Source organism: Dromiciops gliroides, chromosome 2 (genome assembly GCF_019393635.1).
Source record: "Dromiciops gliroides isolate mDroGli1 chromosome 2, mDroGli1.pri, whole genome shotgun sequence".
Taxonomy (NCBI): domain Eukaryota; kingdom Metazoa; phylum Chordata; class Mammalia; order Microbiotheria; family Microbiotheriidae; genus Dromiciops; species Dromiciops gliroides.
The window spans coordinates 260,023,153-260,035,964 of NC_057862.1; the positions used below are offsets into that span (position 1 = coordinate 260,023,153).

Below are 12,812 nucleotides of genomic sequence, written 5' to 3' on the forward strand. Positions count from 1 at the left end.
CTATCCTTGGCCTTGAATCTTTGTCTCACTGGTTCTTGAGAGTTCCTGGTTTGTTTTCACATTTGCTGTTCTTTTTTTTTTTCTTAATTTTTTATTTTTTGCAGGGCAATGAGGGTTAAGTGACTTGCCCAGGGTCACACAGCTAGTAAGTGTCAAGTGTCTGAGGTCAGATTTGAACTCAGGTCCTCCTGAATCCAGGGCCGGTGCTTTATCCACTGTACCACCTAGCCGCCCCACACATTTGCTGTTCTAAAATGTGAGAATTTGTCTTTTGGAGTACTCTCTGAGAACTGTCTTGCACCATAGCCATAATTTGAAATGTTTTCAGAGGAGGAGGTTTCCCATCAGAAGCTGGCCTCTCCCTCCTACAGGTAAATACTGACACAACCTAGTATAAATGGGTTTATGATTTGGGGAATCCAAACATATACAATAGTGATGATCTTGATTGCTCAAGGACCCAACCAAGCTAGGCATACTGGTAAGCTGGGATGGCCCTTTGGCTTAAGTGAAAGATTGGCTTTGCTACCCTGCTCCCCACTTACCCTCTCAGCCCCAGCAAAGTATGTACTTGATCTCAAAGACAGTTTGAGGTGGAAGATGCTCCTACAAAACCGCTTTTCTAGAGTTTTAATTACACCACTGCTACCTCAACTATTATTAACAAAAATTAAAATATGAAAGGGCAATGACTAAAGTGCAGTAACCAAAGTGTGGGGCTTCTCTAGTTTAAATTGTATGTTCCATCATCATCACCATCATTGTCATTTATATGTATCTAGTTAACTTCATCTAAATGGTCACCAAGGACCTTTTGTTACCTGGAGGCAAGTATTACTATTCAAATTTTACAGATGGAAAAACAATCACAGAGCGAGTTAGGTGATTTACTGACAGTCCCTGAGAGAGACACTGAGGATTCTGGGAACTAAGCAAAAGAGTTGCTTTATAGTCTATACCTAAGATATCAATTACAGGTCAGATCCTGCTATGTTAAAAAAAATTCTCTGGTTAATGAAAAGGTTTTTAAAGCCCCAGTTCATTTATTTTTTAGCAACACAGGGTACAATAAAATACTCAAATATGCCTTGGGCCATTCTAAACCCCTCAGTCATAAAGAATTATGCCCCTAATTTTGCAACTTCAGTTTGGTTTAGAAGAACATGTTCAAAGATCCAGAGGTCTAGAGATAGAAGCGTTTTGTAGGTCATCTAATCCACCTCCTTCATTTTACTGATAAAGAAACTGAGGCCTAAAATAACAAGTTAAGTGACTTGCCCAATGTAACACAACTAGCAAGCAACAGAGTGAAGATCCAAATTCAGGTCCTGTGACTATCACTTTTCCCACTAGCCATAACAGGTTCAGTTTTATATTTCACAGTCAGGTCAAATAGGTCAGTGACACAGGACATTATGTTGCTCAATTCAGCGATGTTAGTCTGGGTTAATTTTTTTCTGAAAAACAAACAAATTTCTCCTTGTGTCAGTTTCTTCCATGGAAAATGAAGATAATTTCTATTGCTTTATAGAACTATTTGGAATTTGAGAGAATAAAAATAATTTTAAAAAACATTGAGTTTCCTGGTTGGAAAAGTATTAGATGTTACTAAATAGCAGTACCTGAGATTCAACTTCACATATTTGCATGTATGCCTTTGTTGAGAATGTTACTAAGTTTAAAATTGAGCCATTATTTCAAAAAAGTGAAATATATCTGTCTGCTCTCCTATTTCCTGCCCCCAACTGACCTCAACCAACCCTTCCTCATCCCTTCAAATTTCCCAATGTTTTCTTAAAATTCAAGTCACTGTTACACAAAGTCAAATCAGGAACATCCTTCCTCTCAGTTCTGTCCAGCATTGCCAATCCTATATCCAGGGGCTATTCAGTTCCAAGCCACCTGAAGGGCTCACTGAATCAGGTTAAGCAACTTGCCAAACTGGGACATGTATTGCATTTCTGGAAACCCCTTGCCCTTGGTTATCAGTGCACATCAGAACAGAGGAAGCTGAACACTTGCCTGAGGGATGTGCAGAGTTCAGATGTTTGATAAGATGCTGACATCACACCCTTAGTCAATGTCTTTCCAAAGACCAGTCATCCAGAAGAATTTTCAGTCTTCCTTGGGGCCTATTATCAGCTTCGAAGGCAGAACAAGAGACTTAGGTAATTTGAGAGAGGGCTTTGTTATCTTTTAAGAGTCTGTCATCTTTACTCTTGTGGTGCTGTATATTTAAGCCTTCACCCACAGAAACGTCTCCTAAAGCTTGATTTTCAATATTTCAGTGGTGGCAGTTGGTGCTAGGGACAGCATTGCCCCTTAGGTAACTCACCCATCCAGAGACCATCGAGCAGTACAACAATTATTTTACTCTGTCTCCTATGACTAAAGTAAGGGGCAGTAGAAAGAGTGCTGGAATGTCCTTAGAATGTCTTTAGAAAATGAGTGAGTTGAACTAAAAGACTTCGAAGGTCCCTTCTACTTCTAAGCCTTTGACTATGATTTCTGGCTATGACTTCTACCAATAAAAAGTAACTTTATCCTTCTGTCCTGTGGGGTTGAGACTTATGCATTACTATTACCCCTTCCCCCTCCAAAAAAAAAATTCCTGATCAACTGATTTGTTTCCTAGTAAATTGGGGTCATAGGAAAAACCAAGTGGATAAAGAATTAATATTCCCAGACTGTTTATAGAGTTGAATGGGCAGCCCATTGAGCAAGGTCCAGCATTGCATAAATCAGATGGACCATGAGCTAAGCTCAGAATTGGGTCATTATGGATTTGAGGACAGATCTATAAGGGGTTTGCCACAAATTCTAATTTATAGAAATCCTTTATGGGACCTGAAAAAGTTAAGGATCATTTCTGATTCAGAAGATAAATATATAAGACAGACTAGACATATCAAAGGGCTGGAGTTGAGGTAAAAGGAAAGGAATATTCTGGTTTCTGAAACTTAAGAAATCTCAAGGAATTTCAAATAGATGTGCTGTCTGTCTACATTGACACAGAAAAACATATTAACTAATTTATATAGGAAGATTTTTATCCAAACTAATTCAATAAACACTTATTAATCACCTACTATGGGAAAGGCACTGTGCAACGCACTTAAGATATTTTTTGGGGGGAGAATATGAAAAGCAATGCCTGCCTTCAAGGAACTTACATTCCTCTATGGGGATACAACATGTAAACAAACATATATATATATATATATATATGTATGTATGTATTTATATGTATATATATACACACATACATATGCATATATAGGTATATATATAATATGTGTGTATATGTATATGTGTGTATATGTATGTGTGTGTATATATATTATATATATATATATATATAATTTGAGGAAGGAGAAAGCACTAACAATTAGAAGTCAAGCAGCTTGTTGGTACAGTGGAGCTCTGGGCTTGGAGTCAGAAAGACCTGAATTCAAATCTAACCTCAAATACTTTCTAGCTATGTGACCCTTGAAAAGCCACAGTACTTCTGTTTGCCTCAGTTTCCTCATATATAAAATGAGGATAATAATAGCATCTATATCCAAGTTAGGGAGATCAAATGAGATAATTATAAAGTGCTTAGTTATCATAGTGCCTGGCATATATAGTAAGCACTATATAAATGTTAGCCACCATCATCATTATTAATTAGGAAAGGTTTATCATAAGAAATTACATGTGAGGGGAGCCATAACCTGGACTTTAATCCACAGGTGGTTGTGCCACAGTGCCAAAATAATGCCTGCTTTTATGAAGTTGTAGAATGGGGCCCATGGACTTAAGTATAAACTCCTGGATTGTGATTAAAAGGTATACTTAGCATATATTTGATTGCTTTCATGGTGGCTAAACTCTTCAGGATCCATAGCACTTACTTTTTTTTGTGAGGTAATTGGGGTTAAGTTACTTGCCCAGGGTCACACAGCTAGTAAGTGTCAAGTGTCTGAGGCCAGATTTGAACTCAGGTCCTCCTGACTCCAGGGCCAGTGCTCTAACCACTGTGCCACCTAGCTGCCCCCAGCATTTACTTTCTTTTTTTTTTCTTTTTTTAGTGAGGCAATTGGGGTTAAGTGACTTGCCCAGGGTCACACAGCTAGTAAGTGTCAAGTGTCTGAGGCCAGATTTGAACTCAGGTCCTCCTGACTCCAGGGCCAGTGCTCTAACCACTGTGCCACCTAGCTGCCCCCAGCATTTACTTTCTTTCTTTTTTTTTTCCTTTTTTTAGTGAGGCAATTGGGGTTAAGTGACTTGTCCAGGGTCACACGGCTAGTAAGTGTTAAGTGTGTAAGGCTGGATTTGAACTCAAGTACTCCTGACTCCAGGACCGGTGCTCTATCCACTGCGCCATCTAGCTGCCCCTCCAGCATTTACTTTCAATCTAGGAAGTGTGGTGGCAGAATGTTTTGAAGATAAGCTCTGAAATAAGAAAAACTTGGGTTCAGGTTTTGACACATATTAACTGTAAGATCTTGGACAAGTCACTGGCTCATATAATGCTCTAAGACCTATCTATGATAAGTGACAGATAAATTGCTTATCTGCTTTGGTCAAGGAAAGCTCCATGCTATGAGTTCCCTAAACTGGTGAAATCACAAGTCTGAATACCACCCCATTTCCCCCAAAGAAAACCAAATAATACTTAAACTCCTTAACTTTGTGGCTACTAACATGATCCCTAGAGATACCATCTAGACAATGACTGGACTTATATCTACATAGTACATGTGGTTGATTTCAGGTACTTCTGGATCCAGTTGTATGGCAGCTGCTTTAGGGAATACTTGGAGTCACAGTGTGAACACCAGGCTGATTTTCCGGTATCTTGACTCAAAGACAAGACAGGTAAGTCCTTTGTCTGGTATTAATTCCATCACTGACATTCCCATTTCTACCATGCTAGAGCAGGTCCTCATAATACCTTACTTGTCTCTTTGTCAGTCTCCTTACCTCTACTTTCCTCTGTTTTTCCACCCTATACAATGCTGTCTCATCAAAGTTGCCAATTCACAGTTCTGATTACATAGGCCACCAATCAAAAACTCCATTGGCTTCTCATTAATAATAGCTAAGTATAAAGTGTTTACTATGTGCCAGGCACTGCACTAAGGACTTTATAATTATTAATCTCACCTGGGAGGTAGGTGCTATCATTATCCCCATTTGACAGAAGAGGAAACTGAGGCAAACAGTGGTTCAGTGACTTGTAATTGTCTGAGGTCAGATTTGAACTCAAGTCTTCCTGACTTGCTAGGTCTAGTGCTCTACCCACTGTGCCACCTAGTTACCTACAAAACAAAAGTCCAAACAAAGCTCTCCATAATCTGGTTGCAACCTACCTTTTCACATTCATCTTATCTTCTTTTAACTAAGACAAGAGGAGAAGGGAAGGGGAAGGGAATATACATTTACTAAGCACCTACTGTGTGCTAGGTAGCTAGAGAGGGCAGATGGTAGCAGTTGAGGGGATGATGAAAGGCTTCTTCATGAAGGAAGAGAGGAATTCTCTAATGCGGGAGTAAAGAGTGAATTACTGGTGAGTAGAAGGGCAAAGATGGAGCACTCTCTGTGCACGTCCTGCTCACTCTCCACCCTTTGCAATCTGGCTTCTGATCCCGTCACTCAACTGAAACCGCTCCCTCTCATTTTATCAATGATCTCTTAATTTCCAAATCCTATGAGCTTTTCCAGTGCTCATCCTTCTTAATTATTAGCCGCTTTTGACACCCTGGGCCACACCTTCCTTCTGGATTTCCCTCTTCTTCTTCGGCTTGTGCGGCATTGCTGGTTCTCCTGGTTCTCCTCATGCCTGTTTTACTGCATGTTCTCCATCTTCTTTGCAGAATCATCATTCATTTCACACCTCCTAAGAGCAGGTGGCCCCAGGGCTGTCCCAGCCCTTCTTTTCTTTCCCTAGACTCTCTTTTTCTTTTTTTTTTGGGGGGGGGGCAGGGCACTGAGGGTTAAGTGACTTGCCCAGGGTCACACAGCTAGTTAAGTGTCAAGTGTCTGAGTCTGGATTTGAACTCAGGTCCTCCTGAATCCAAGGCCAGTGCTTTATCCAGTGCACCACCTAGCTGCCCCCCCTAGACTCTCTCTTGTGGTGATTCCATCAGTTTCCCTGATGACTTCAAAGGGTGATAGTGATGAAGCGTTTATTAAACACTTCACAAATATAAGTGTGCAAGACAGTCGCTGTTCTCAAAGACCTTGCCTTCTATAAAGGGAAGATAACACATAAATAAGGGAGCTATGAGGATTGGGGGAGAAGGGAGGAATATATGAAGCGTCATGATTTGGAAACAATTGATGAGTGAAGTGGAGACCTGGTTCTGGATGAAATCTGACCTATCAGAGCCCAGTGTCCAAGATTCAGGTGGGAGGGGGATGAGGAAAATGACGGTAATAAACAAAGTATAGGGATCGTGGTTTGGAACTGGCCTTTTCCTTTGTCCTGATCTCTAGATACCAAATGCTGGACATTTTCATTTGGATAGCTCATCTGTATCACAAACTCATTATTCTGTCCCTTTAAGCCCCACCCATTCCTCTACTTTTCCAAACTTCCCTATTTCTATTAAGGGTTTTATCATACTTTTAGTGACCCAGTTTCAAAAGCTTGTAATCATCCTGGACTCTTCCCTCTCCTTTACCTCCCCTAGTCAAGCAGTTGCTAAATTTTGTTGATTCTCTCAACTGGATCTGGATTCTTTTTTTTTTTTTGGCTTTTGGTGAGGCAATTGGGGTTAAGTGACTTGCCCAGGGTCACACAGCTAGTAAGTGTGTAAAGTGTCTGAGGCTGTATTTGAACTCAGGTCCTCCTGAATCCAGGGCCGGTGCTCTATTCACTGCGCCACCTAGCTGCCCCTGGATTTGGATTCTTAAAATAGGTTCCCAACTGGTCTCCTCCTTCCCAGCCTGTCCCCTCTAATCAATCATCCACAAAATTACCCAAATGACCTCGAAACACAGATCTGACCAAACCACCCTTCTGCACAAGAAGCTAAAATGTGTCACCATTGCCTTTAGGATAACCCGTGCATTTCTTTATTTAGCCTTCAAAGCACTCCACAGTCTGCCCCCACAACTTTCCAGACTTATAGCACATTCTACTTTCAGGTCACGCTAGCCTGCTTGCTCATCCTTGAACATTATACTCTATCTCTCATGATCATGCCTTTGAAAAATTTGTCCTTCCTTAACTCTTCTCAGCAATACAATGATCCAAAGGACTAATGTTGAAGCATACTATCCACCTCCAAAGAAAGAACTGATATTTATTGAACACAGACCAAAGCATGCTATTTTTCACTTTTTCATTTTTCTTTTATTCAACTTTTCATATGCAAAATGACTAATATGGTAACGTTTTACATAATTGCACATGTGTAACCTGTATTTGATTGTTTATTGCCTCAGGGAGAGGGGAGGGGAGAAAGGGAAGGAGGGATAAAATTTGGAACTCAAAACTATAAATAAAAATGTTTATTATTAGGAAACAAAAGAAAAAAGAAGTTTGTCCTCCCCACACTAAGAGTGCACTCCTCTGCCATACTTACATTTCTTCAAGGTTCTGCTCGGGTTACTATTCCCATATAAGGCCTTTCCTGAACAGTGCCTTCCAACCCCTTCCTTGCTAGTGCTCTCCCCATCCATATCCCCAGAAATTATTTTGAATTTATTTTACATATAGTTGGTATATAGCTTTTCTTTTGTCTATGTACATGTTATCCTCTCTCTCCAAGTCCTTTCCCCCCAGTAGTTTGTAAGCTTATTGAGGGGCAAGAACTATTTTTCACTTTTTTCTTTGCATGTGGTAAGAGCTCAATAAATGCTTGGTAAACTGAATTGAATATTGCAAAATTTCCTGAGCATCTGATCAGAGAGTAATAGGTAGATTGACCATGTTTTTATGTGTTTGTTTGTTTTAGGAAAAAGAAAGTAGGGGAAGGGAGAGCAGAAAGTAAAAGCCTCAAAAAGTCGCAAGAAAGACATTGACATTTTTTGTTGATGATGATGATGGCAACCTAGATGGAAAGAAAAAGAGACATTCAGGAGAAACCACTTTGACACCTTTCTCATCTGCCACCTCCCCACCACCACCACTACCTCCCACACACATGTAAACACATTTTCTCTTTGAAGGCCAAGGATGATGCCTGTTACTGTTAAACTGCTCTGCCTTCCCAAGTCCTGCTTTCTGCAGGGCCAGACTGCTGGAAATACATTGTATGAGAGGCAGGAGAAAGGCTCCTTTCTAAACTTAATTAGAATCAGTTCCTGGAAAGGGGCCTGACTGCTAGATTCAAGTAATTCAGTCTGAGGGAAGGGTCTATCCGCTGTTCTGAGTAGGGGTAGGAGAGAAACCTTTGTCTGACTGGTGGATAAAACATTGCCTCTTTCCATTACAATTCAAGGTTTTCTATGATAAAGGGAACAATACTTGTATATGTCTTGACTTACACTAACTGGGGTGGAAGATTTCATGATTCTGGTTAAAGAAGAAATAAAATCTTCGTCATCATCTCCAAGTTAGCAGAGAGTGCATTCCCTTCTCTTCCCCACCCCCACCCCCACCCTCAAGTCATAGAAAGGACTAGAACACTCAAACATATGATTTCTCTGATTCGTTGAGATTCAAATTATTTTTTTTTGTCCTTGTCCCTCTCCTTTCCAAACGGGAATTCAACCTCAATTGTTCTGACTTAGCTATAAATACCCTTATCTTTACAAAAATTCCTATGATGCTTTGTACTTCATTTATGGGACCAAAGCCTTTCCAGTACTCGGACAAGTAGGGAATTATTTTATAGTCATCTAGTCTAAGGAAATGCTTGATTATGTGGCAGGGAAATTCAGGGGAGGAAGAGACCTTTATTTAAGTACAACGCTCTGCAGTAATAGCAAAGGGAACACAGAATTCCAGCCAAGTACATTGCTTTGGTTATGAATGTTCTCTACCTTTTCAGAGTTGCTCATGTGTGAAATCTAACCACCTGCCCCCCTTCCCTTCCCACATTCCTACAGTCAGAGCATCCCCAAGAGAGGGTGACCAGATCAGAAACATGGCAAAAAGGGACAGGTGGAATGTTAACTCTAGAATTTTTTTTTTTCAGGACATCAAACAAAAGTGGTGGGATTAGCCACCAAGGTACAATATCTGGCCAATTTAGCCTAGGTTTGGCTTGCCAAAAAGATGCAGTATTTAAGTCAGAATAAATAAATGTGGTGAGCTGTGTTCCATGCAGAGCATGCAAATGGGTATTATCCTTGCTGTTGTCTGAAAGAAACAGAACACATGCTAAGGTAGATGATTCCTATTTCTACCTTTGCATTCAGAAAAAAAGAAAATTGATGATCCCCCAAATATTTCTTGGGCAACTAGGTGGCATAGTGGATAGAGTGCTGGGTCTGGAGTCAGGAAGACCTGAGTTCAAATGTAGACTCAGACAATTACTAGCTGTGTGATCCTGGGCCAGTCAATTAACCCTGTTTGCCTCAGTTTCCTCATTTGTAAGATGAGTTGGACAAGGAAATGGCAAAAACACTCTAGTATCTTTACCAAGAAAACCCCAAATAGAGTCACAAAGAATTGGACATGACTGAATACAACAGCATGCTTTTTGAGCCACTGTTTTCAAGATGGGGTGAGCCTGGCCAATAAATTGTCACTTTGCAATATTCTTTGTTAGGGGAATATATTCAGAAAGGGACTGTGATTAGAACTTCCCAAATAAAAATGTGTTTGCACAGTTGCCCCATGGTCCTAAGTGAAAGTTCTACTTTAAAGCCCTCCTTTTCTGAGCATTTTAGAGCAATGTCCGAAAGGCTATAGAACTGTGCATATCCTTTGATCCAGAAATACCACTGCTAGATTTATATCCCAAAAACATCCCCTGAAAGAGAAAATGACCTATTTGTACAAAAATATTTATAGCAGCTCTTTTTGTGGTGGCTGAGAATTGGAAATCAAAGAAATCAATTAGGGAATGGATAAACAAGTTGTGGTATAGGATGGTGATGGAATATTATTATGCTTGAAGAAATGACAAGCAGGATGATTTCAGAAAGGCCTGGAAAGACTTGTATGAACTGATGTATAGTGAAGTGAGCAAAACCAAGAAAATGTTATACACAGAGACAGATGAACTGTGAATGACAACTATTCTCAACAATGCAATGTTCCAAGACAATCCCAAAGCACTATTGATGAAACATACTATCCACCTCCAAAGAAAGAACTGATATTCATGGAACACAGACTGAAGCATGCTATTTTTCACTTTCTTTCATTTTTTTCTTTTATTCAAATTTTCTTATACAAAATTACCAATATGGTAATGTTTTCCATAATTGTATGTGTATAACCCATATCTGATTGCTTACCACCTCAGGGAGAGGAAGGGGAGGGAGGGAAGAAGGGATAAAAATTGAAACACAAAACTATAAATTAAAATGTTTATTACTTTTTTAAAAAGCCTTCCTTTTCCTCCTGGTAGAACATATGACTCCTGCACAAACAGACGGTCTTTCTAGGAAATCTGACATAGAGAAGTGGGAGATTCAGAGCCACATAGCCCATCCTTCTACTTCTATCATGCCCTCTAAACATCAGAGGCTCAAAGGTTAGTGCTAGGGTACACTCCCATAGGGGTTAGGTGACGTCCATTTTAATTAGTCACTCATTGTCAGAGCTTGCTCTAGTTCTCTAACCTGACTGGTTCTGTTTTTATACACAGTCTCTCTGGAGACCAGTTCCTCTGGGCAGTGACCCTTTCTGCTCCCAACAGCTAAGTGGGCTGGAAAAGAAAAAGATTCAATTCCCTCTGTATTTAGTAACTCCTATATACAAAACCCTGTAATAGTAGTGATACATTAGCAGAAATGAGACAGTCTCTTCCATCAGAGAATTTATATTGGGAGGTAAGGGGTGGATTGAATACAACATGTACACAGATAAATAAAGAGAAGATAATTTGAGGAAAGAGAGCATGAAACTAGAAGGGATTAAGAAAGACTTCTTGTAGTAGATGGTAACTGGGCTGAGCTTTGAAGGAAACTGTACAGAGGCATGGAATGTCAGGTTTAGGAAATAGCCAGTTGATAGAGTGCTGCACTGGAATCAGGAGGACCTGAATTCAAATGAGGCCTCAATCACTTTCTAGCTGTGTGACCTTGGGCACATCACTTAACCTCTGTCTGTCTCAGTCTCCCCATCTGTAAAATGGGGATAATTCATAATAACATTTACCTCTTAGGGTTGTAGGAGGGCCAAATAAGATAATGTTTGTAAAATGTTTGGCAAGCCATAATGCATTCTATAAATACTAACTAATATGAAATAAATATAGAAAGGTAGGTGGGAGCCATTTTGTGAATAGCTTTAAATGCCAGGCTGAGGTTATATTTTATTCTAGAAACAATATTGAGCTATTAGAGATTTTTGAGTAGGATAATGACATGTCCCATCTATATTTGGGGGGTATTATTAATTTGACAATTTTTTGGTTTGGATAAGGGAAAGACTAGAAGCAAGTAAACTAAGCAAGAAGCAATTACAGTAGTCCATACAAGGAATAACAAGGGACCTAACCAAGGCACTGGCCAGGTGAGTAGGGAGAAGGAGATATAAAATAGGTGATGCAAATATTATCAGTAGACTTGGCAAGTAATTGAACATGGGATATAAGGAAAGGGGAGAACCAAGGATGATTTCAGGGTTGCAAACCAGGGAACTTAGAAGGATTATGGAGGCCTTAAAAGAAATAGAAAATTTTGGAGGAGGGACAGTTTGTTTTTTGTTGTTGCTGTTGTTGTTGTTGTTGGTTTTTTTTTTAATTTTTTGCTTTTTTGCGCAGGGCAATGAAGGTTAAGTGACTTATCCAGGGTCACACAGCTAGTAAGTGTCAAGTGTCTGAGGCCGGATTTGAACTCAGGTCCTCCTGAATCCAGGGCTGGTGCCTTAACCACTGTGCCACCTAGCTGCCCCTGAGGAGGGACAATTTTAGGAAGAAAAATACTGAGTTCTATTTTAGCCATGTTGAATTTGAAATGTTTCTAGGATGTTTAGGGAGGTATTGTTCAGCAAGCCACTGGTGACACAGGACTAAAGCTGAAGAGCGAGATTAGAGTACAATATGTAAATGTGGGGTTCATCTTCATAGAAACAATCATTAAACCCCATGGGAGCTAAAAGAAGTGGACTCATTCTGGAGACTTAGGAGACATTCATGCTTATTGGGTGGGAGACAGATGATAATGATCTCACAAAGGTGATCGCGAAGAAACACTCAGACAAGGTAGGAGAACCAAGAGTTGTCATGGAAGCCAAAGATGGAAAGAATATCCAGGAGGACATGATGATCACCAGTGTCAAGAGAGGTCAAGATGGAGAAAAGACCACTGGATCTGACACTTAAAAGTTTGGATTTAAAAGGCTGGATTTGAACTCAAGTCATCCTGACTCCAGACCCAGCACTCTATCCAATGAGCCACTTAGCTACCTCCCCAACTGAGATTAGATTAATTATATTTGTAGCAGACCAACTTGGCATAATTGTGGTACTTTCTCCTTCGCAATTTACCTAATTAAACTATGGAGAGAGCAATTTCAATCCAGTGTTGGGGTTGGAAGCTGCATTGCAAGGCTTGAAAAGTGGATGGGAAATGGAGAAATGGAGGTACAAATATTGAGCCACAAGTATGAATAATTTTTTCTAGGAGTTTGGCTGTGAAAAAGAGAGTAATTACAGATATACATATCCACATATGCACAAGACCCTAGAGAAGCATAA

General features: G+C 40.0%; 1 protein-coding gene across 1 annotated transcript in view; it reads left to right on the plus strand.

The window, feature by feature from the left end:
- Positions 1-12,812, plus strand: part of RAD51B (RAD51 paralog B) — an 885,837-nt gene that overhangs the window by 797,429 nt on the left and 75,596 nt on the right. The window contains exon 9 of the mRNA XM_043986876.1: positions 4,760-4,863. Within this exon, the coding sequence (XP_043842811.1) occupies positions 4,760-4,863 (104 nt within the window). The remainder of the gene's footprint in view (positions 1-4,759; positions 4,864-12,812) is intronic.